Here is a 23,121-nt window from a genome sequence, read left to right on the forward strand (position 1 = left end):
CAGATCTTCACCTATACATTGATTGATCTGCAGAGGCGTAAACTTTGGTGATTTTTTGGATGTTGAGTTAGCAGTTTTCTGCGGTTTTAAAACTTTGTTGAGTTGGCTACTTTTTGTTGATCCTGCACTTTTTTTTTTAATTAAAAAAAAAAAAGGTGCTGGAACAACAAAGAGGAACTAACTTTGTCGCGATGGAGTCTTAAGCATGGGATTTTGCTTTCAGCACATGATGGCTCCTGATCTGTGCCCAATTTCACCACACCTAATCTCCTCTAATCAATCTGTTCAACAGAGGAGACAGCCAAGTTCTCCATGTCAAATTCTCCATTAAATATACATGTTCAACCGTAATCACCTGAACCAGAAATTACATAGATTAGAACTAGATTAGAACACTAAGAATCTAATATACAAAATAAAACGTTTTGAATTCACACTGGAGTTTTTAGTACAAAAGGTATACCATTTTTCCATTTTATCAATGCATGAAGTCCTCAACTTGGCAGATTCTGCATTCGCCGCCGCTTGAAGAGGAGGAAGATCATAAAAGTACAATAGCAGATTCTGCGTTCTTCATGCTTGTCTAGGTTGCTCCTTCCGACATATGAACCGGTTTCTGCGTCCGACTCATCAGTAATCTCCTCCCTGCTCGAATTCTCCATTAAATATGCATGTTCAACCGTAACAATCTGAAACAGGAACAAAATATATTAATAAAGACCAAGCTCATTTGATCAAATGAGACAAAATTGGAACTTGAGGAAGAATAATGTGCTCAAGAATAATGAACTGAATGGAAAGCTAGCTAGACAGAGAATTCGATACTTTGATCTCTCTAAAATTCCCAGGCTTTCTTAAACTCACACTCACATCTAGCTAAGCTTGTGTGTTGCATCGAAGGGTTTAGCAGCTCGTCACATTTATGGCACTGTGAGTGCTGGAGGTGGGTTAGGCTGGGACACACCGAAGCTGACTTTGAGCCTGAATCTGCCCGGAAACCATGCTAAATTACAGAGATGAAGCCCATTTCACCAGGCCAGATCTGGAAACGGATGCGCAAATTGGGTGTTTTTTTCTGACACATTACTTCCATCACATGAAATTTCTGTGAGTGCATAGTTTTTCTCAGTATTTGTTGCTTTTTGCTCTGTTTTTTATGCTTCCCGGTTTCTTTTTAGGGTTTTTGTCCATTTACCCCATTTCTAGGAATTTTGTTCCCACTTACCCCATTAAGTTTTTTTAATTCTCTCTTACCCAAAACACTCTAAGGAGGTCTTCCATAATATCCTATTAAGATTTTGTTTTTTGTTTTTAATTTTTTTAATGGGAAAATGATCATTTACCCGATTTTAGTCTAAAAATTGCCCACTTGCTCCACCAACTGTTTTTTAACCCCATTTACCCAAAACACTCTAAGGGATTATTTCCCCTTCACCCAATTAATTTTTTTTTTTTTGAGACTTTTTTGCCCTCTCCTTCTTTCTCACTTAGAGAGAGAAGTCACCTTCCACCTTGCTGTGCTCCGGTGACCAGTGGCCGGCGCGGTCTCCGGCGACAGGTGACCGGACTCCGGCGAACGGTAACCGGATTCCAGCGACCGATTACCGGATTCCGGAAACCGGTAACCGAAATCCGGAATCCGGCTATTATTGCCCCCCAGTAATCATATTACTGCCCCCCAGTAATCATATTATTGCCTTCCAAAAATCATATTATTGCCGTCCAGTGAATTGTATGAACTCCCAAAACCAAAATGAATACACTACAGGCACAATTGATCAATTTATAATCATATTACTGCCCCCCAGTAATCATATTATTGCCCCCAATACAAAGTCCAATGTCTCTACTGCCTCCCAATAGACCACAAAAAATGCACCATTTTGTAGGATTCACAGATAATTTGACTTTAATACACAGAAAACAACAGGTAACTTATCAAAACACCACACTATAGTGATCCCTGTCCATCATATCAAAGTCTACTGGGGGCCAATAATGTGTCTACTGCCGAAAAAAATTAAAAAAAAAAAAAAAACTCAGGATGCAGGAAAAAAAAAAGTCCGGGCACCCAGAAAATGCTATGGGCACCCACTTCTTCTTCTCCTCCCATCATTGACTTTGACGGTTGCGGATCTCCCTTCTCCGACTTCAATGGGTGAGGCCCGAGACCCATTGCAGAAGCAGTGAAGGGAATTGCCATGGACAAAATAGATTGAAGATGGGTGAGGCCCGATACCTATAGCAGAAACAGTGAACAGAATTGCGAAGAGCAGCATAAGCAAAGCAATGGTCTACACCAACCTGTTATCGGCCTTGCCGTCGACACTCTGCATCTAGACTTAGTTAAACTCTGATAGTTCCGACTGGAGCTTCAGGGTGATTCCGGAGTTCGACGCGGCACCGGAGGTGAAAAGAGAGCTTCAGGCAAGATCTGGAGTTCGAGGCCGCCCCGCCAGTGGAGAGAGAGAGCTTCAGGCGTGATTCGGAGTTCGACGCCGCACCGCCACACCGGAGAGAGAGCTTCAGGCATGATCTGGAGTTCGACGCCGCACCGGAGAGAGAAAGCGCTAATCCTAATTTCGACGTCGCACCGGAGGTGCGGATGTGGGGAGAGAGAGAGAGAGAGAGAGAGAGAGAGAGAGAGATCAGTGAGGGGGGAGGAGAGAGATTAAAATGAGGGTAATTATGTCAGTAGAAGTTAGATTGGGTAAATGGGGTCAAAAAATCCTTAGTGGAGCAAGTGGGCAATTTTTTGGTTAAAATTGGGTAAGTGGTCACGACCCCTTTTTTAATACCATTTTACTCTTACCCTTTGTTACTTAGAAAGAGAGAGAGAAGCCATATGAGACTTCGCCGGAGCCGGTCACCAGCAGCCGGAATCCGGTCACCGGTCGCCGGATTCCCTTCTCCGGCGGCCTCCCATCGGACCTTTCAGAAAACCTCACCGGGAAATGTTTATTACCTCAATAGACATCTATTGCCCATCAATAAAGGGGCAATAGAGGTCTATTGCCCCCCAATAGATATCTATTAGCCATGCATTGCCTCCCAATAGACGATTATCAGCCATGTATTGCCCCTCAATAGAACTTTCAGTCACCAGAATAGGAACTATTCTTCCTAGATTTAGACAAATAAAACTTTGATTAAAGAAAAAATGAGAAGATTACATTAATTCAAAAAGTCTATTGCCCCCCAATAGACGCTTTAACATACTTCTATTGCCCCAATAGAACCTTTTTTCCTTCATTTTTTCTTTCTTTCTAGGAATTCTGCACCATTTTATGAAAAAAAAAAAAAAACAGATAAATTGATCTGGGCACCCATGTCATCTTCTCCATTTTTGTCGCAGTCGAAACTGTGCCAAACCTGCCAAACTGGACTCAAATATAAGGAACCAAACAAGAAGATCCGAATTCCAACAAGGCTAAGCCCTGATCGGGTCGGGTCGGCACCGTCGTCTCCAGCAGAAGAGTCGCTGGTGATGATTTTATGGTGGTGGTCCTTCTTGCGGGCTCCATGGCCGGCGTTGAGATTGTCAAAGAGGGAGTCGGTGCAGTTGACGGTGTCGCAGGCGGTGAAGCAGAGGCGGAGGCGCTCGTAGATGATGTCCATAACTGGCGCTCAGAGACGATCTCCAAAACTGGATCCGACGAAATCTCCTGGCCTCCGCGACTACCCAAACCATTCCGGGGACGTCGTTGCGAGCCTAGTGAGATCGACGGCAGAATTTGAAAATGACGACGGCGGTGAGAGAGAGCAGATCGGAGAGGGATGAGAGAGAGAGAGAGAGAGAGAGAGAGACTGCAGATCGCAGAGGGATAGGGAGAGAGGAGAGAAAATTGATGTCATATGGATGTAATTCATTAATTAGATGGATGGTAAAATTGTTATTTTAGTTCAAATTGGGTTAGTGGAAATTAAAATCTGTTGCTGGAGTAAGTGAGATAATTTTTGCTCATTTTGGGGCTTTTGGTCAAGGACCCTTGTTTTTAAATTTGACGGTTATGGAAGCCTGGAAGGTTGGATTGTCTTGGCTTGTCTCCTTCACCTTTTTAGTAATTTTGCAAGTTACTAAATTGCAAAATTACAAAGATGGAGTCTATTTCACGAGGCCATATCTAGAAACGGATGCGCAAATTGAATGGTTTTTTTTTCTGGTTCTGGTACATTACTACCATTACATGAAAATGCGCTCAGAAATGTTTTGCTCAGTATTTTTGCTACCTGGGTTTGTTTTACGGCTATGAACTTATGGAAGGTGCTTCGCGAATGGCGAAGTTACTTATGACTCCTTCACCGTGTGAAGAAAATCCTTCTATTTGTTTCAAAAAAAAAAAAAAATAACGTACACGTTTAAACTTAATTATAAGATCCTCAAATTAGTACCAGAATCAATAAAACATGTAATAAAATCACATCCGTCATATTTCTATCGCATAACTTTAAAAAATCGGTATCTGAATTATATGTAAAATTTTGTTATTGTTCAATACGAAAAATACAAATAGAATGGCACGTGGAGAAATTATACGTTACAGTATAACTATGTATATTCAGTAAAAATAGACATCTACAAACAGAATATACGTAATTTCACTATTATATATGACTTTGTCGTTACTCAGTGATAGCATGTGGAAAATTGTGATGATGTGCATGTTAGTATGTCATCACTCATCATCTAGATTATGACAAACTTAAAAATCTTACTTTTAAAATGTGAAAAATTATATGTAAAATTTTGTCGTTACTTAGCATGAAAACCAAATAGAATGTATGTGAAAAATTTATACATTATGATGAAACTATGTATATTCAATGAAAATAGGCATCCACAAACAAAATACACGAGTTTCAGTTTCACTATGACGTATATTTTTGCCTATAACTCATCAGTCACTACATTACATTGCATGATTTACATTTGAGGGAACCGATTATTCGAGTACTTAATTGAAGCATCAATTGCATGGTGCTCTTTGCAACCATCATTGCTCATACCAATCCAGCACATAAACTATCAATACAACCTACACATATTCATCATGATCATACACAGATACAGATCTTCAGTTATCCATCAACTGCAATGCCACTGCGATTCTGACGGATGCGGATCAGCCTCCGACTCCATATCAAAAACTATCAATTCAACCTACACATATTCATCATGATCATACACAGATACAGATCTTCAGTTATCCATCAACTGCAATGCCATTGCGATTCTGACGGGGGAGGATCAGCCTCCGACTCGAAATCCCCTCCTGTTCGGATTGATTCAGTAAATCGAAGATGAAGACTAAACGGTTGTTTCTGAACCAATTTTTGTCGGGCCGTCCTTACCCACCCACGAACTTGCAAGCCAAAACCTGTTTACAGAGAGCTACCATCATAATGATGAACTGTGATGTTAATCTTAATGGAATAACAATAATCAAACTGCACATTTTTTTTTTTGAAAATGGATTGTGTTATATTATGTAGATTAATAGTCAACTTACGACCACAGCAACATATATAAGCATTAATTACTATATGCTGTTCTCAACCCCAAAAACGCCAATCACTGCGCAATTGAAACAATAGACAGACGAGAGATGGAAAAGTGAGTTCATAAAAAGATAATTAATTGAGAAAAGGAGATGCAAATGTAACTCCGGCCACACTAACCCTGGAGTCCTGGACTATTATTATCCCTGGTGAATTGAGGAGATAATTGAGGCCAAGGTGAAGGTGAAGGCTGTCCAATCCGAATCTGAAGGCCGCCGCCTACGTTACTCGCTATGATCAGATTCTCAGAATGTAAAAACCGATAACCTATAACAACAAACAGAAAAACCGCGAGCTATTATATGTATAGATATATAAGATTTCGTTTTGTCATTTATTTCATGAATTTAATTAAGCAATCAATTTAGGGTGGCTTACAACGAGGATAGCAATGCGGCAAAGAGCACTTCGACTTAAAACGGTATTGTTTGCCGCATTAAGTCGAGCGAGGTATAATTCTGCTCTTGCTGCCGCTGCATGCAACCTTCAGCCTCCTCCATCACCCTCCTAATCTCCTCAATCTCCCTCCTCGTAGGCTGCGGCGGCGTTGCAGGTGGTGGCACCGTTACTCTATAACCACCCTCATACTGCTACGTTTCAGACAAAATTAAACACAATTAAATATTGGTACGTATTATCCAAAACAAGTACTAATGTACGTATTTTCTGTGCGCAGGTTATGTATGTACCTGGTTACAGATCTCACAAGTAGCCTTGAAACGAGAATTGACCCATCGCTGGATACAATCTCTGTGCGCAAACTGCGCGCATATCAAAATAAAGAAACGTAAATCATATTGATTCACACGGAGCCCCGTATACGAGTAATCTACTATATGCATGCACCTGTATCATGTGGTACGGTGTATATCATATATATACCTTTAGGGTGCCATTGCACCGGCAAGGAGCCTCCGTGTGGTCGATGGAGTCCTCCGTCTGACAGATTCGGCATTCGGGGCTCAAAACAGTCGTCAAGGAGACGGAAGAGGATCGCTCGTCCTCTGGCATGTTGCCAGCTTCCTCTCTGACTGATTCGGCGACGGTGGAGACTGACACCTCCAAGCTTTCACTGCTTGAACTCTCCATTATAATAACACCTGCTCGAGAAGCATCAGAGATTAAGAAATGAAGAACAAGATCGATCGAGAAGACAAGGACCTAAGAGGCAAAAGCAAAAGAGTAGGAACTAGCCAGCAAAGGGTAAGATTATACACCGAGAGAGGCAGAAGAATAAGATCTCTTCTGGTCAGACCTCTTGCTCTCTCTCGAACTCAGCAACGAGCTATTGTGTGTTTTGCATGACCACTGGTTGAGAAGCTGGTCACATTTATAATGCTGTTTGTGCCGGTGGTGGGCGTAGGCTCCGATATCCCAGAGCTAAGTCGGACCCTGATCCAGCTTCGTGAATTGCGTAAGGTTAAAGGTCCATTTGGCCGAGGGCAGAGTAGAACACCGACGCGAAGTCGAGGTTTCTGCCACCTAATTTCAATTTCATGCAGAAGTGCGTGGGTTGTGCTTCTATTTCGTTCGTTTCTGGCCGGGTTTGGCTTTATTTGAGCGGTTAGACCAACTCGGAATTATGTTGGCGGACTTTACTCTTATATCCCTATGCTTTTGCCGAAGTCCTCCTAGCTACTTGAGTGAGTTGGAAATTGAAATGAACAAATTATGTTTCACTAACCTTTTTTCCGAAATTATGATAAATTGAAGATATAAATTGGCATGGCTATTCCATTAGCTAAGAATCTAAGATATAGTATTTGACATTCAGTACTTAAAATTTTTTCCATCTATGGTGATAATTGATACTGTTGCATCAAAGAAAATGTTGCTATATACATAAGTGACATTGGATATACATGATTGTAGCAGGCCACATTTCTCAAGTTTTTTGAATGAAGTATAATAGCTTTGAACTTCAAAACCATCCGATAAGTTAGCTAAGAGACTACCAATTACCAGAATTGCAAACTCTTATAAAGCCATAGGCCACCACTAGATAGTATCGCCTCATAGATCTGACCATATCATGATCCTTGAGAGAGAAAGAAGAGTGGAAAGGAGGAGGAGAGAGGGAGGGAGAGAGAGAGAGAGAGAGAGAGAGAGAGAGAGAGAGAGATTAATGTTTGCAAGGCCGGCCTTGAGGGTTGCTACATGAGGTAGCCGCCTCAGGCCACCGGCCTCCAGCGGGCCTCCGTCAGTTTTTTTTTTTGAATATAAATACAGATCGACATCAATAATTGATTATACTTTTTCTTCGGCCATGTTACTGAATTGACCATTATAGTTTAGTTGGTAGGGAATCTAGTGGCCTGTTTTTATGAGGCACCCCATGCAGGTTCGATTCTCAGCTCATTCAATATAATTCACTTTGCTTTTTTTTTTTTTCTGATTTCTTTTGGTGTAATCACCTTTAGTTCCTTTTTTTTTGTTACTAATATATATGAGTTTAACTTATTTTTTCCCTTATCGTATAAAAAAAAAAAACTTATTTTTTCCCTTATAATTTAAGAAAACAATATAGAAATACTATATGAAAATTAAATTTTATTATTAAATAAAATAAATTTGGTTATTGATTGAACAGTCGAACACCATTCATGAGGCCACATTTTAATCATTCGCCTCAGACCTCTATAATGTCAGGACCGGCCCTGAATGTTTGTATAGTCCATTTACCTCAAAATTTTAATATCTAGTCACATTTATAGGGAGGTGGGCAACTTGATCTTATGAAACCATTGAAGCACCAAAATTGTTGAAGAAGATCTATGACTGACATACCCATAGGCCACCGCTAGATAGTATCGCTTAATGGATCTGACCATATCGCGATCCTTGAGAGAGGAATAAGAAAGAAAGAGAGAAGAGAGATGGAAGAGCGAGATAGAGAAATCTATGGAGGAAAATCAGTATTTGTTCAGTCCACAAGCCTCAAATTTTTAGTATCTCGTCACATTTATAACGAGGTGCGCAACAATGGTATCCTCAAGATTGGATATATTAATGCTGACTCCGAGCCTATTTTATGTTCGGAAAAGTGGAAAAACAAAATCTAGAATACTCTGTCTAATAAAAAGCCTGACATAAACGAATGTTTTCAGCTGCACATGCAAATTATTTTACTTTTGTTTTTGTTTTCATCGAATTTTGAACGTGTTTATACGTGACAGTTATAATAGTTTGTATCATCTAAAAAATCTATTTATACGTTTGCAAAAATCATTCCTCTTTTTTCTCACAGCTGAAAATTCGTCGGCAAAGTTCCTCACCCTTTTATCTTCTCCATCTTATAATATCTTGACACTTTCATTTTCATCACTACTTTATTGTGGGCTTTCTTCGAAGGTCTAACGATCTCAAACCAATTTTGCCAAAATTCTTTGGGCTTTCTTCCACAGTCCGCCTGATATCCACAATTTTGCCAAAATGTTTTGAGGGTTGAACTAGATTTTGAGAGCGAGTGTGACCACTTTGCTAATGAATGGTTCGGCTTCCAATCCCACCCGCCAAAGCCTGTAATTCAAACTTTGGCTCCAAGAAGCACCAATGTCTCTTCCTCCTCAACCTCTGCCTCTCCTTCAAACCCTTCTCTCAAATTCACGCCCAAATCCAACTCTCTGGCCTCCACAGAGACCCCTACCTCCTCACCCAACTCATCCGCTTCTGCGCTTTATCTCCCGCCAAAAACTTCACCTACGCTCAAACCCTCCTCCACCACTCCCATGCTTCGCCGCCGTCTTCCTGGAACTTCCTCATCCGAGGCTACGCCTCCAGTGACTCACCCAGAGAGGCCATCTGGGCTTTTCGCGCAATGCTCCGCCGCGGAGTTAGGCCCAACAAGCTTACCTTCCCTTTTCTTCTCAAGTCCTGCGCCATGGTCCCGGCGCTGAAAGAAGGGAGGCAAGCTCATGGATATGTTTTCAAGTTGGGTTTGGACTGTGATTTGTATGTTCAGAACAATTTGGTTCATTTTTATGGGGATTGCAAGAAGATCAAGGACGCAGTCAAGGTGTTCGATGGAATGTCTGAGAGGAGCGTTGTTTCGTGGAATGCGGTTGTGACCGCTTGCGTTGATAATTTGCGGTTGAGTGATGGGATTGTGTATTTTGTGAAGATGAGGGAGTGTAGGTTTGAGCCGGATGAGACTACGATGGTGGTCGTGTTGAATGCGTGTTCCGAGCTTGGGAACTTGAGCTTAGGACGAGGGGTTCACTCCTATGTAATTGCGAGGGGCTTGGTCTTGAATTGTCAGTTGGGTACTGCGCTTGTCGACATGTATGCGAAATCTGGGGCTTTGGGTTATGCCAGGTTGGTTTTTGATAGAATGGAGGGGCGGAATGTGTGGACATGGAGTGCAATGATTCTAGGCCTAGCTCAGCATGGGTTTGCCAAGGAAGCGCTTGAGCTTTTCCCAAAGATGTTGAACTCTTCGATATGCCCAAATTATGTCACATTTCTCGGAGTCCTCTGTGCTTGTAGCCACGCTGGACTGGTGGATGATGGATACCGATACTTTCATGATATGGAACATGTTTATGGAATTACACCTATGATGATACATTATGGTGCCATGGTGGATATCTTAGGGCGTTCTGGCCGTCTGATGGAGGCTTATAGATTCATGAAGAGCATGCCCTTTGAACCTGATCCCATCATATGCAGAACATTGCTTAGTGCATGCAGTACTCATGATGTAAATGACGAACTAGGGGTAGGAAATAAAGTTAGAGAGAAATTGCTTGAATTGGAGCCGAGTAGGAGTGGGAATTTTGTGATGGTGGCAAACTTTTTGACTGAAACTGGTATGTGGGACCAAGCAGCCAATTTGAGGAAGGTCATGAAAGAAAAACGGATGAAGAAGAGGGCAGGGGAGAGCAGCGTTGAGTTGGGTGGATCCATCCATAAGTTCTTTTCTGGCTATGATTCTCAATCCGACTATGAGGATATCTATCGGATACTAGATATATTGAGCTTGCACATGAAGTTGGTTGACACGTAGTCCAAAATCACTTATGAGACCTCCTTCATTTCAAAATCTCATGATGGAATAGCAAAGTTTTGATTTTTTTCCCCCTTCATTTTCAAACTTCAATATCTGCTATTCTAGCACAGAATTTCTTATTCATTTACATCCAATACAGGATCAGAGCATATGTTACTAATTTGCTTCACTAAGTTGGTTTAGCAAGCTGCAAGCCTGTAATTCCATATATAAGATGGACAGAGAGAATTATGGGGAGTGAAATTCACACTCCTCATTTTACAATCCATACTTCATGTTTCATTTTTTAGTATCTCAACATCACATTTTTACAATATACACTACAAAAAGACAAAACTTAAGATACTAACAGAGGAAATACGGATTGTAAAATGAAGAGTGTGAATTTGACTTTCCTTTTTTTTTTTTTTCCAATCTTGATTATGAAACACTTTTGCTTCATAAGAGGTGACATTAACCAAAAACACTATCTTTACGAGTTGAGCAAAGACTTTCATATCCTGAAATTTAATATTATACAGATCAATGTAAATGTTAACTGCTTCAGCTAGTAACAAGCTAAGTTTTCCTTGAATAATAACTCACTTGCTAGTCAGTTACAATAGACTAGCCTAAGAAGAAACAAGAATGAGCGAGAAAACTACTACAGTAACAAATATAAGAGTAGCCGTCTACAGATGCCCAATTATTTCTACCAGAGATGTATAAGTACCAAAAATGACTACTGCAGCACCTAGTAGTATTATACCCCATATGATCAACATCTCACATCCTATTTTTCGATAAGTGCCAGAAATCTTAAGGTAGCAAAAGCATGGCATTATAATTGAAGCTGTGACACTCAAAAACGCTCCAACAAGTGCCATGAGATATGCGAAAAAGGGTACAGCCAAAGCTACTATAACACAGCTGATTACCAGGGTGGTACTGACTACTATGTTAAAGACTCTTTTATTCTGGTAACCAGGAAACCATCTTTTTGCAGCATTCATTATTGGTGTAACCATCAAAGCAAATTTGGATATTGGATTGACCAGGGTGGTGTATATTGCGACTTGTGAGCTAATTTTGCTAGTCGGGAGGTTTAGAGTTATCTGCGATTGAACTGTTGACCCGAACATTAAGTACCCAAAAACTGCCATTGATGCATAACAGATGGTGCATAATATAAAGCAGACAAGGAGAACCTGCAAGAAAGAAACAACAGATTGAAATTCGGTATGAACCAAAGCATTTCAAAGCCCAAATATGCAAACAGTATGAACAAAATTTGAGCATTCGAGCATTACTTACATTGGAGAACTGTTTTTTGTTTTTCATAGAAGTGTACAGGGTAGGGAACACAGGATGAGCACAATAACAAAAGGCGTATAAGCTGACAGCAGTAGGGATTCCACTCCACTTAATCGGTGACCCCTTCTGATGAAATCCAACTCCGTCAAGAGCACCAGTCCACAAAATTGATCCCAGAATGATAGCAGAAGCCAAAACCCCACTAGCAGATACATAGGAAAGAAGGCTCAAGTTGTCTAACCATACAGTTGGCAGAACAATGAAGGCAGCAATCACTATGAAGCATTCTTTCCCACCAATTTTAAAACCCTCCACTTCAAATCCAATGGTTGGAAACATGTTATGTAAGTTATCTCCTTCCAAAATCAGGAAACCTGTTGCGACTAAGTAGAGTTCTAAGTTCATGAAAATTGACATCAATATTTTTCCCTTTTTCCCAAATGCGCGTTCGCCTATTTCAGGATAAGTTCTTATGCTAGAATCCATATCCATACATCTCTTGATTAACAAGCCTGAGTAAAAGGCTGCAGCAGCGAACAAAAACAGAAGTGCTAAGCTTGACCACCCTCCAGTTGCCAGTGCATAAGGAACTGATAGGATCCCAACTCCTGAAAACCGAAAACAGAACAATTCTGACTTTGAAATTCTTTCTACTGCTTGAGCAAGCTGGCACTTATGAACAATTACATAGTACAAAAATGCAACATTAATTATTCATAGATCAGAAATGGTTCACATAAATGCCCCAAAACTCATTCAATCGTTCGATATAAAATTACCATGACATGAAATGCTCCAACAAAATTGGTAATAACTAATAAGTGAATTGTTGGAGAGTTTATTGCTTAATTAGTAGCCTAGCGTGTCAAAAATGAATTAAAATACAAGAAACTGACATATACAAGAATTATAGATAACCTGAGAGAGCATTGAGTCCATTGAAACAGGTTTTGAGAGTAGATGTTGTGGCTTTACTTTGAGGATGAGAATTGTTGGACTCTAGTTCTTCTTCAACTAGCTTGGTATTGCATCCTGGCTCATCATATTGCCGCTCATCCACGATAAGAGGAGTGGTCAGTGACGATTTATCTAGCGGTTCAGCTTCCATTGCACACGGAGAGAGAGAGACAGAGAGAGAGAGAGAGCACTTGAACCAGAGACGAAAACAATCCTAGGACAAAAATATTACGAGGCTTGCGATCGATGTGCGTGTAGTCTATATCTGGCCAGCTAGCCTTTATAGCCAAAGAAAGGTGTTAAGGGTCAAAATTCAAATACTGTTTTGGTTTTAAATTAAACGTGGAGATTGCTAGCAGAAAATTGCATGTGTTCACGACAGTAGACCTTGGTCCACCTGCACCCACGCATATTTTTTTAGCGCGTGAGCAACACAGACGGTGCCAATCTAATTGTGGTCCACGTGTACCTTGGTTTAGACATTCGGCCAAAGAAATAAAACGGACAGAACAATATATGTTGCTTTCAGAATGAATCAAGTGATTTACCAAAAACACAAAAACAGCACACTGAAAGCAAAGAGAGAAGACCTCCGACCCACAATTATATAAAGAAGCATGTGCTGCATTTATATACATATTTGGCCGGCCCCATTATTATTAGACGTAAATAAGGAAAGTTATCCTGAAAATTTGTAAGATGCATTCAGATTTTAAATAAAATAAGATGCATGCACTGTAATTTATGATAAAAGACTGGAACCAAAAGGAGTATGGTTATTCTTTAATATGCAATTATTTTCCTTAATTTGGGCAGGGGAATCGGAAACCTCAGCCTCCTAGCTAGTACGTGTAAATAAAAAAAATATCACCGAACTAATAGATAATCATTTGTATCAAAATGACTTCAAGGGAAGTTGGAGTTGATATCCATAAGTTTTGAAAAAATTAGTCGCAAATTTAATAGTGGCATGGGGTGACATTTTTTATTTCTAAAATTCGAGACAAGATTTCATCATTGGAGCAACTTCAATGGAAATCACGAAATTCTTATCAAATACTACTTTCAAATACATTTTTAGAAAAATTAGTAAACAAAAGCTTCCATCTTGGAAAATGATCTGAATGTCCAAGTACGAAGCATCTTCTCAATTTTTCTATATGTAACTTTGTCACGGAAGTCTCGCGTGAGGTGCGCTGCTTAAAGCTAGTCAAGAGAGCGGACAAGGCAATTAATAATCCATTGATTAGCATAAGTTAAAATTGTTGCTGTCACCCACCATAATAAAAGTGTAATATGTACTCTAAACAAAGACGCCAATTATTTAAAGACAAACAAGGAAAGCGTGGTTAATTAGAGTCAGAGATATAATGATTAATCAAGAAGTGAATTAGATGAGGATTGAGTCCCCAGAAACATGTCATGCAAAGAGGAGGAGGTGCTGGTTTTGCAACCGCTGCTAGTGCTGCTGCGGTCACAGTTTACATTAGCCTCCTCTACATCATCTAATTTGTCGTCGTCATGTTTCGAATTCTAGTACGAATTCTTTTGCATGATAATATATGGTGTTGAGGAAGGAGAACCCATCACGATTCTCAGCCTCCATATATGGTTCTGCAGACACAGACAATTAAACCACGCAAATGACAGAGACAAGAGAGAAAGAGTTGGGGAGTACGTAATGTTGGTGATGGGCTCAACTGAAAAGGAAAATGAAGAAGATAAAGAAATCGTGGAGAGTATTCGATGATGTTTTTCGTTGTTGAAGTTGGAATACTTGTGAAGTATATCCACAGGCGTAGGGCTAGTGCTTACTGTTGCAACAACTTTTTTTAGATTAGCTGAAAGAAAAAAGTTTATTTTTTCTTTTTCAAATTTTAATTGCATTTTCTAGTTTGACGCTGTTGAATCATGCCCAGCCCGATCTTTGGGGAGCGAGAAGTGAAAATTTTCACAAAAAATGCTCGAAGAGTAAAATTATTATGTTATGAGAAGCTAAGTATAACATTATGAGAATGTTGGCGGTAATGTGATTTTTGTTGAGATTATAGATCTCACATGAAAAATTGGGATATTGTTTATCAGTTTATAAGGATTTGAATATTTTCATTCATTGCCAATTGATTGTAGATGTGAAGCTCAAATTACTTTATCATAGTATAAGTACGAGTTATCTCACGTGTAAATGCATCACGCCCACACAGGCTCTATATCACCTAATATAAATTCTTCACATGTATGACTTGAAAATTAGTCATACGTGCGGGGGCATTTTGAGATTATAGATCCCACATGAAAAATGAGAATTTTGTCTATAAGTTTATAAGGATTTGGGTCACTACATCTATTGTCAATTGGTTTTGGATATGAAACTCAGATTACTTTATTAAAATGAATATTCTGTTGTATTATTCACAATCATGTGAAGGGATTATATACAACCACCCTATTGTACTGCACACCAATTGTAGTACAAGTCAATACAATCTAATACAAGAAACTTATTTTTCTAAGGCAACTAATGAATACATATATTTAGCTAATAATCTTCTAATAATTCTATTAATGAGTTAATGACTCACAAGTCTACAATCCCCATCAAGTTGGGGCATAACCATCACGCAGACCTAACTTGCCTAGTGAATCATAGGTAACTACTAATTACATATATTTACCTACTAACCTTTGGTATCTTGGTTTGTCAGTTGAAACCTTATCAAAATATTCTACCAGTTTGTGATTGTGCAAAAACTCATGACTCAAAATACTAACTACATAAGCAACATGAAGTCTAGTGTGTGACAAATAAATTAAACGTCTCACTAACCTCTGGTATCTTGGTTCGTTAGTTGAAACCTTATTAAAATATTCTACCAATTTGTGATTTTGTTCAATTGGAGTGTCGATAGGACAACAATCCAATATGTCTGTCTCTACCAAGAGATCCAAAACATACTTTCTCTGACACAAGAAGATGCCATCTATCATCCTGACTAACTCAATCCCCAAGAAATACTTCAAATCTCTCAAATTCTTCATCTCAAACTCAGATGCCAACTTCTTCTATAGACTTTCAATTTCTACCAAGTGATCTCATGTAATTACCATATCATCTACATATATAATTGGGCTAATTACTGTTTAGTACCCTGTGGTTTGAGTTTAACATCGATTCAGTCCCTCGACTTTCAATTTCATCAAAAACACCCCTGCATTATCAAATCTCATCTAATAGGTCATTCCATTAATAATCCGTCAATTGGAGCCGTTAACTCACTAACGAGGCATGCCATGTCAGATCATGTGGGCCCCACCTATCAGGCAAAATTTTAAAATTGTCCCTGCCTCTCTCCCAGCTCTAAAAGAACTCGGGTTGCCCCTGCCCAGGCCCAGGCCACAAAGAGAGAACCACCACCTCTTCTGCAATGGCCACCCCTCCGACTCTGACCTCCGGCTATCCCAAGACACCGGACATTCTCTACGCCTCCACCTCCAGTCTCACACCATCAAATCCAATTCACCAAAAACATTAAACTCCAAAATAAACAAAAAAGACAAAAATTTCACCAGAATTGACTACCCAGAATCAAATTAACAAAAGACAAAAAACCTTCTTCTTCCTTCCAAATAAACCAGTCCTTGATTGCTTTTTTGCTCTGTTTCTTCATCCCCTCTCGCTTCACGACTCCTCTCTAATTCCATCAAAACCTGATCATCTTCAACTCCCAAAACCTGAGCCCAGTTCACTTGGAAACCCCTATCCTAGGGTTCGATTTTGGGCGAAATGGCGATGCTTCTGGACTAGATCGTGCAATCGCAGGAGCTCTGGTTGAAGCTGATCAGGAAGCCCCAGCCTTACGTAGACCCGAATCTCGACCCGGTTCTACTGGTGCCCGGCATCGCCGACTCCGTCTTAAACGCCGTTGACGAAGAGAATGGTAAAGAGGAGAGGGTTTCGGTAAGGATTCTCGGGGCCGACTATGCTTTTCGGACCAAGCTTTGGTCGCGTTTCGATCCTTCTACAGGTATAAAGTTATTGAAAAGTTTTGAAATTTCGAAAAATCGATGAGTATGTTTAGGACTGAATGGTGTCTAATTACATGTGTTTTCCTTTCATTGAAGTTTAATTTAGTTTTTTGGAAGCTGAAATCTGACTCTGGAAGTTTAATCTGTGATGTAAATTTTCGGTTATCTCTGTTTGGTAATTTACATAACATGAATTATTCAAGTGCAACGTGATTCCTGGTATCTATCAATATATTTCACCAAGAAGTTAATTTGTATTTGGTGCGAGCTGCGTGGATACAGCAGTTCCACCAAAAACTTACATAAGTATGATGAGAGAACGACAGCCTCAAATGGGACAAACAAAACGAAGAAATCTTCCAGGGATGGTTTCAATCATGATCGATTTGCAAACTTACGTGGCTAGTGTTTGTCTCCAAAACCAGTCTGGCTGCAAACAGACTCTTTTGAACTGTGCGCAGGCGTGCCAGCACCATGGGGTGTAGTCGTTGGGGAGTCCATTGACCTGATTTCTTCTCAAACGATGTGGACGAGGAGAGCACCAACCTCGTTACCAGGTTCTTTCCTATGCCTTTCGGAAAAGGACTTGCCTTACGGATAAGGGCTTGTGTTGTGATCTCTTGCATTCACCAAATCGATACTTAACATTATAGGTTAAGCAGAGCAATCACCGAGAAGTAGGAGAAAGCACATGGTTTGCTAAACCGTAACTTTAGCTTCGCTGGGTTGCGAGAGTGTTACCCTTGCTTCGCTGGTTTGCAACTAGATTGCAGGTAGGTTTGCTCCAGAGAGGCTTTGATAATTGTTGAGATTGATTGATTGAAGAGTTCTTTGTTTTTGTCCTTGAAACCTGGCATTTATACCCCAGGGTTTCGACTGTTCCTTGCCATAGAAGGATTATTGATTGAAGTTTTCTATTCAATCTCCACCACTAGACTCCAACAAAGGCTCGTTTTCCTCATGGACCTTGGAATTGGTGAAGCTATAACCTAGACCCAAGTAGACTTAATTTTGGACCGCGGGTATCGACCCGCTAAGCTAAATCCCCTAAAAGGATCTTGCCAAAATTACTTTTGGACTCAAACAGCTAGTACACAATGATCGACCCGCCAACAACGTTTAATCTGATCGAGCTCTAGGAATAAGATTAAATAATTGGTTTTATTTAATGACATTTTCTAGCTAGGCTGCTTAACTAGTGGCTAACCTAGTACGCCATTAATCTTTTGGAGAGAAAGCTAAAAGTCTCAGAAGTCAAAACGAAGGTTCAATCATGTACTTCAAGATAGTCTTGAGTGGAGCTATCACAGATCACTTGGCCAGAGGGATCAATACTAAGTTATAGCTCAGATTACAGTAAACTATTTTATCTTTCAGTAATAACTAGGTGTAACACAATACATACTTCCGTACGGGCTGTTTTTTTTTTTTTTTGGTCAACTGAAATTTCATACGGGCTGTTAGATCAGCTCAACCGCTCATAATTCAAGAGCACAATTTTCCTCCTCCTTCGATCTACATGCTTTCTCTCTGCTAATCATCATCCAAACTTACAGCCACCATCTCCGACTTGATCGAATCTCTTCCTCCTAATTGAGCATGCAGACCCAAAGAGGAAAGTTGGGTTCTTATGAATTATGCATCGTCGAGTTGATCAAACCGTCACATGGAATGTTTGCATCAAGTCGACGAGTGCACAATAGAGACAGCCTTTGTGTGTGTGTGTGGTACATAAACATTTTCATTTTGAATTTTTTCACTCACAACATTAAGAGATTCCAAACCAGCCCATCCAATTGATTTAGGTCGACAATATAAAATCTAGAATTTTCAGATATATAATTAGATGAGATGGTATGTTTATGGCAAGTTTCAATCCAATCCAATCCAATCCAATTCAGATAGCATCTTCATGTATAAGGTTTTAGTCTTGATTTAACAAGTGTAGCTATATACATTATGAAGAAGTCTAGCTCTTGATAGCTAGCTAGAATTCTTTTCACACAAAAAAAAAAAAAAAAAAAAACCTAAGATAAATACTTTGTTTCTTTTTTTTTTTTATAAATATTTTGTTTTCTGAGATCCCTTTGTATCTTGTAATTTAGAATCGGCTATTCAATCTAGTTCACTCTAAGTGAACTAGATTTAGGTTGGAGTGAATTCCATTTTTAATATCAATTGTTCTTATATAAAGAAAAGAATAAGATTAATTGGATGTGTTACGGGTCTTATTTTTTTTGTAATAACTTTATAATTCTTTTTTTTTTTTGCTCAAAAAAAGGTGGACAAAACCAAAATGGCAAAACCTCCATGATAAAACACCAACATATATTAAAGAAACTTAGCTAATGAAAACAAAATATCTGAACGGTCACTACTGCAAGTTGAAACAATTGACTTTAAATCCCGCCAAACTAAACTTGTTAAAGTGGTACCATGATTTGCCAAGATGTCAGCAACTATGTTACCTTCCCAAAAATATATGAGGAACGAAAATACATTTGAGAAATGCGATCCAAAAAATTCATTTACTCTACTCTAAGTTGTCATGGCAACTTTATACTTTCTTTTCTTGTCTTTTTGACAATGAATGAAACTTTCATCGAATAGGATCAATAATTACACAAGGGAGGGATGTAACTACATCTAGTACATCTTATGATGGTTTACATTTCAAGCAAAAAAAAAAAAACACTTTATTATGATTTCGTGCAACTTCAGCAATTCTTCTATGAGCTTTTGGAATAAATTTTCTATTTGTGTCTCATAAAAAGAGCTAGTTAGAATTAAAAGAGTATGTGTAGAGTTAACTTTTTTGAACTTATAAAAAACATTTGCAAAAAAAAATTTGAAAAGTGAAATATATGTATTTATTATTATTATTATTATTTTGGTGAAATGGAGGCAACAAGCCCAGAAAAAGAAAAAAAAAAAAAAAAAAAGAGGCCTACTGAGCCATTGTTAACGACTTCCCTAGGTCTAGCAACACCCAGGATATCATCAAGGATTGCTTCAACAACTAGAGCGGGAGGAGAATTGAAAGTACAAAGACCAACAGAGTGACGAATACTTTCTTTAGCAAGGATATCAGCAACCATGTTACCCTTTTTGTGAATATGCCTCATCTGGCAGGTATCAAATTGGTTCATTAACTGCTTGCAATTCATGAGGACAATACCAAGAGGATGCCAATCAATAGCATCAGATTGGAGCAGCTGAACTAAACAAGCAGAGTCAGATTCAACCTCCAAATGATTAATATGCATAGAAGAGGCAATTTGAAGGCCATGATAGAGCCCCCAAGTCTCAGCTTGAATGACTGAACCAGCACCAATGTTCACCATAAATCCACTTATCCATTCACCCATAGCATCTTTGATCACTCCTCCTGAACCAATCATACCATTAGAAGACCTGGAACCATTCACATTTAGCTTAAAGAAAGCTAAGCCAGGTTTACACCATGAGATCATCTCTATCTATTTAGTTTTCTGAGTTGCAGTTTTACAAGTTGCATTTTTCCAATCTGTAGAATAGCTCAGGACAACATCAGGGATATTGTAAGGGATATGAAAAGATGGCTCAAAGATTCTTTTACACCTCCATTTCCATATGAACCAACAACTGAAAATGAAGAACACATTCCATTGAATATTACTAAAAAAGCACCTTTTTTTGCATCAAATTGACAATAATCCAATCTCTCCATCCCAAAGTAAAGGTAATCTGCATTGTATTAGGAATGAGAAGAGTTGACCAAACCTGTTGAGCATTAGGACAATCATGCAAGAGGACCATATTCTCAGTATTTCCGGAGTGAATTATATTTATTAGGCGATAAATGACTTAACAAAGTTGATTACGTAACTAATAATATGATAATATGTTAAGTAATGTCTCTTGTGCTGTAATTTTTATAAAGGAGATGGTCGGTAACATAAAAGATTTTTTTTTTTGGGGGGGGGGGGGGGGGGGGGGGGGGAGGTCTCCGAGCAACCTTAGTTTTGAAACCTAGGTTTTGATTGGCGGCGGCGCTTTCCCTCAGGCAAGCGGCGATTGTGAAATGGCGAGGTAGGGCGGCGACATGGGGAGGGTTCTCTACATTGATCGTGGTGGCAGCGAGAGTATCAGCGATCATGGTGACGCGGTGAGGGTTCTCAGCGTCTATCCTGGTCTAGGGCCTTTATGACAGTATTTGTTTGGTTTCGATCTAGCCTGTGTTGCTCGGCGGCGACTTTGCTTCGGCCTTGGTTTCAGATAGGATCGGATCGGATTGGAGGTGAATTTGAGGGGAAGGTTCTGAGTTCTTGATTTCCAGGGCAGGGCCCGAGGTTTCTCTCTGAGCTTCTCCAAGCAACCTTAGTTTTGAAACCTAGGTTTAGATTGGCGGAGGCATTTTCCCTCAGGTAAGGCGGCGATCATGAAGCGGCGAGGTAGGGCGGCGACATGGGGAGGGTTCTATGCATTGATCGTGGTGGCAGCGAGAGTATCAACGATCGTGGTGACGCGATGAGGGTACTCAGCGTCGATCCTGGCCTAGGGCCTCTTTGACAGTATTTGTTTGGTTTCGATCCAGCCTGTGTTGCTCGGAGGCGGCTTTGCTCCCGTCTTGGTTTCAGATCGGATCAGATTGGAGGTGAATTTGAGGGGAAGGTTCTGAGTTCTTGATTTCCAAGGCAGGGCCTGAGGTTTCTCCTTAGTTTTTTCGAAGATGGCGGAGGACAGAGGTCGACCACCTGACCGCTGAAAGGCAGTTACGATGCCAGCAGTCCCTTTTTTGGTCAATCCGGAAGGTGAGGACAAGTTGATGGGTTGTTTAGATCGGAATCAGAAAAGGCTTCCTTGGCTACCTGGGGTGGTGATGGAAACGGATCTGCCTGGGTTTGTCGGGGGTGGCGAGGGGTTCAATCGGACTAGCTATCCGGTTTTCTTGCCTGGAGACCCTTGGGTTTGGGCCAGAGCTGGTGTAGGGGGTTAATGGGCCGTTGGGCCTTTTGGGTTGACTTTCATCCTTTCTTCTCTTCTGATTTGGTGCTTAAATGCAATTGATGCACCAATAAGGGCACGGTCATCAAAGAAATGGGAAATATTTGGACCCTAAATTATCGTACCACGGGAATTGAAAAGCTAACTTCAATCCTTGGTTGTGCTGCTCACTAAGTCACTAACAATTATAAAACCTAAAATATAGCACCAAGCTATTTACACGCTCGGCTTGAAACAACCAAGCCTAAAATGGGTCAAGAGAACCACAAGTGAATGCGGAATCTCACAACCAAGTGATATGGACAATGAAAGTGGTTTGTGAAAATTGAGTTTGATTGCGAAAAATAAAATTGACAATTGAAAATTAAAATTGCAACTAAAAATTAACATAATAGGGACTAATCAAGATATGGAAATTAGGTCACTATGGTATCCTCCTAACCAAATTTAATGCACAAATATATTCCGATAATGATCATTCAATTCATAATGGCATCAATCATTTGATTAAGGGTTGTTTGGAGTAAGAAGGAATCTATAAATTATATAAAAAATGCGACGTACTCTCTGCCTAATTCTATCAAACCCTAGCCGTCATGGCTGGAGATCTAAGCAACGCCGGCTGACATTATCACCAAGTGGAATCTCTCTATCCGCCTCTCGCTGCCTCCTCGCGGTAACCCACTGTAAACTTCATTCATCGAGCTCTCAACTAAGTTTCCTCTCCACAGTCTTTGGGGAGAGGGATGGATTTACAACCACCAGAATCTTGCGCTGGAGTACACTAACCGGGGAGGTTTTCATTCAGGATCCAGGTCGCATCCGACCAAATAGAGCACAGCTCAAAGCAGACGATGGGCTGGCAAGGTCGATGAGGACTGGTTCAAACTGGAAGGGAACGTTGCTGATGCAAATTGTTCCCTTATGGCAGGAGCGAGGATTCAAAGCCCAGTGGTCGACGGCGTCAGGCTTCAAGGCTGCGATGGTGGAGACGCGATGCAACATCCAAGAAGTGATGGGTGGTGCGATTTGGGTGCTCCAGCCTGATGTTTGGAAAATGGGGTGGCTTGCATCCCATATATGCAGCGGCGGGGCTGGCTGTGGAAGTGACCGAAACTGACAAGGGAAGATTGCTTGTGGGTTGGGTGCCCAGATCATTTTTGTACCCAACTCACCTTGGTGGCCCGTATCTTGGGTGTTGAGGTCTAATGGGCTGTGGTTGCCCAAAATAGTTGCCTTTTGAATTGGGCCATTTTCTGGATCAAATTGATGAACTCGAGTTCTTCCGGGTT

The 23,121-nt window shown here is 40.2% G+C and overlaps 3 protein-coding genes and 1 long non-coding RNA gene across 4 annotated transcripts; 1 reads left to right on the forward strand and 3 right to left on the reverse strand.

The window, feature by feature from the left end:
* Nucleotides 1-246: 246 nt before the first annotated feature.
* Nucleotides 247-991, reverse strand: LOC121051651. Its single transcript, XR_005806369.1, has 3 exons — nucleotides 871-991; nucleotides 464-689; nucleotides 247-355 (listed from the first exon to the last, which is right to left on the reverse strand). It is a non-coding gene; the product is annotated as an uncharacterized LOC121051651 (long non-coding RNA).
* A 4,549-nt stretch (nucleotides 992-5,540) lies between these two features.
* LOC112185214 lies at nucleotides 5,541-6,648 on the reverse strand. The gene is made up of 5 exons (XM_024323418.1): nucleotides 6,442-6,648; nucleotides 6,249-6,320; nucleotides 6,044-6,146; nucleotides 5,680-5,826; nucleotides 5,541-5,575 (listed from the first exon to the last, which is right to left on the reverse strand). Exons 1-5 carry the CDS (start codon nucleotides 6,646-6,648, stop codon nucleotides 5,541-5,543), a joined length of 564 nt encoding a protein of 187 aa, XP_024179186.1.
* A 2,295-nt stretch (nucleotides 6,649-8,943) lies between these two features.
* LOC112187023 (pentatricopeptide repeat-containing protein At2g36730) lies at nucleotides 8,944-10,791 on the forward strand. Its single transcript, XM_024325639.2, has one exon. The coding sequence runs from the start codon at nucleotides 9,047-9,049 to the stop codon at nucleotides 10,562-10,564; it is 1,518 nt and encodes a 505-aa protein (XP_024181407.1). The 5' UTR covers nucleotides 8,944-9,046; the 3' UTR covers nucleotides 10,565-10,791.
* A 247-nt stretch (nucleotides 10,792-11,038) lies between these two features.
* On the reverse strand, nucleotides 11,039-13,081 carry LOC112187024 (amino acid transporter AVT1I). The gene is made up of 3 exons (XM_024325640.2): nucleotides 12,779-13,081; nucleotides 11,861-12,468; nucleotides 11,039-11,754 (listed from the first exon to the last, which is right to left on the reverse strand). The coding sequence occupies exons 1-3, from the start codon at nucleotides 12,966-12,968 to the stop codon at nucleotides 11,239-11,241; spliced, it is 1,314 nt and encodes a 437-aa protein (XP_024181408.1). The 5' UTR covers nucleotides 12,969-13,081; the 3' UTR covers nucleotides 11,039-11,238.
* Nucleotides 13,082-23,121: the final 10,040 nt, after the last annotated feature.

This window comes from Rosa chinensis, chromosome 2 (genome assembly GCF_002994745.2).
Source record: "Rosa chinensis cultivar Old Blush chromosome 2, RchiOBHm-V2, whole genome shotgun sequence".
Lineage (NCBI taxonomy): Eukaryota > Viridiplantae > Streptophyta > Magnoliopsida > Rosales > Rosaceae > Rosa > Rosa chinensis.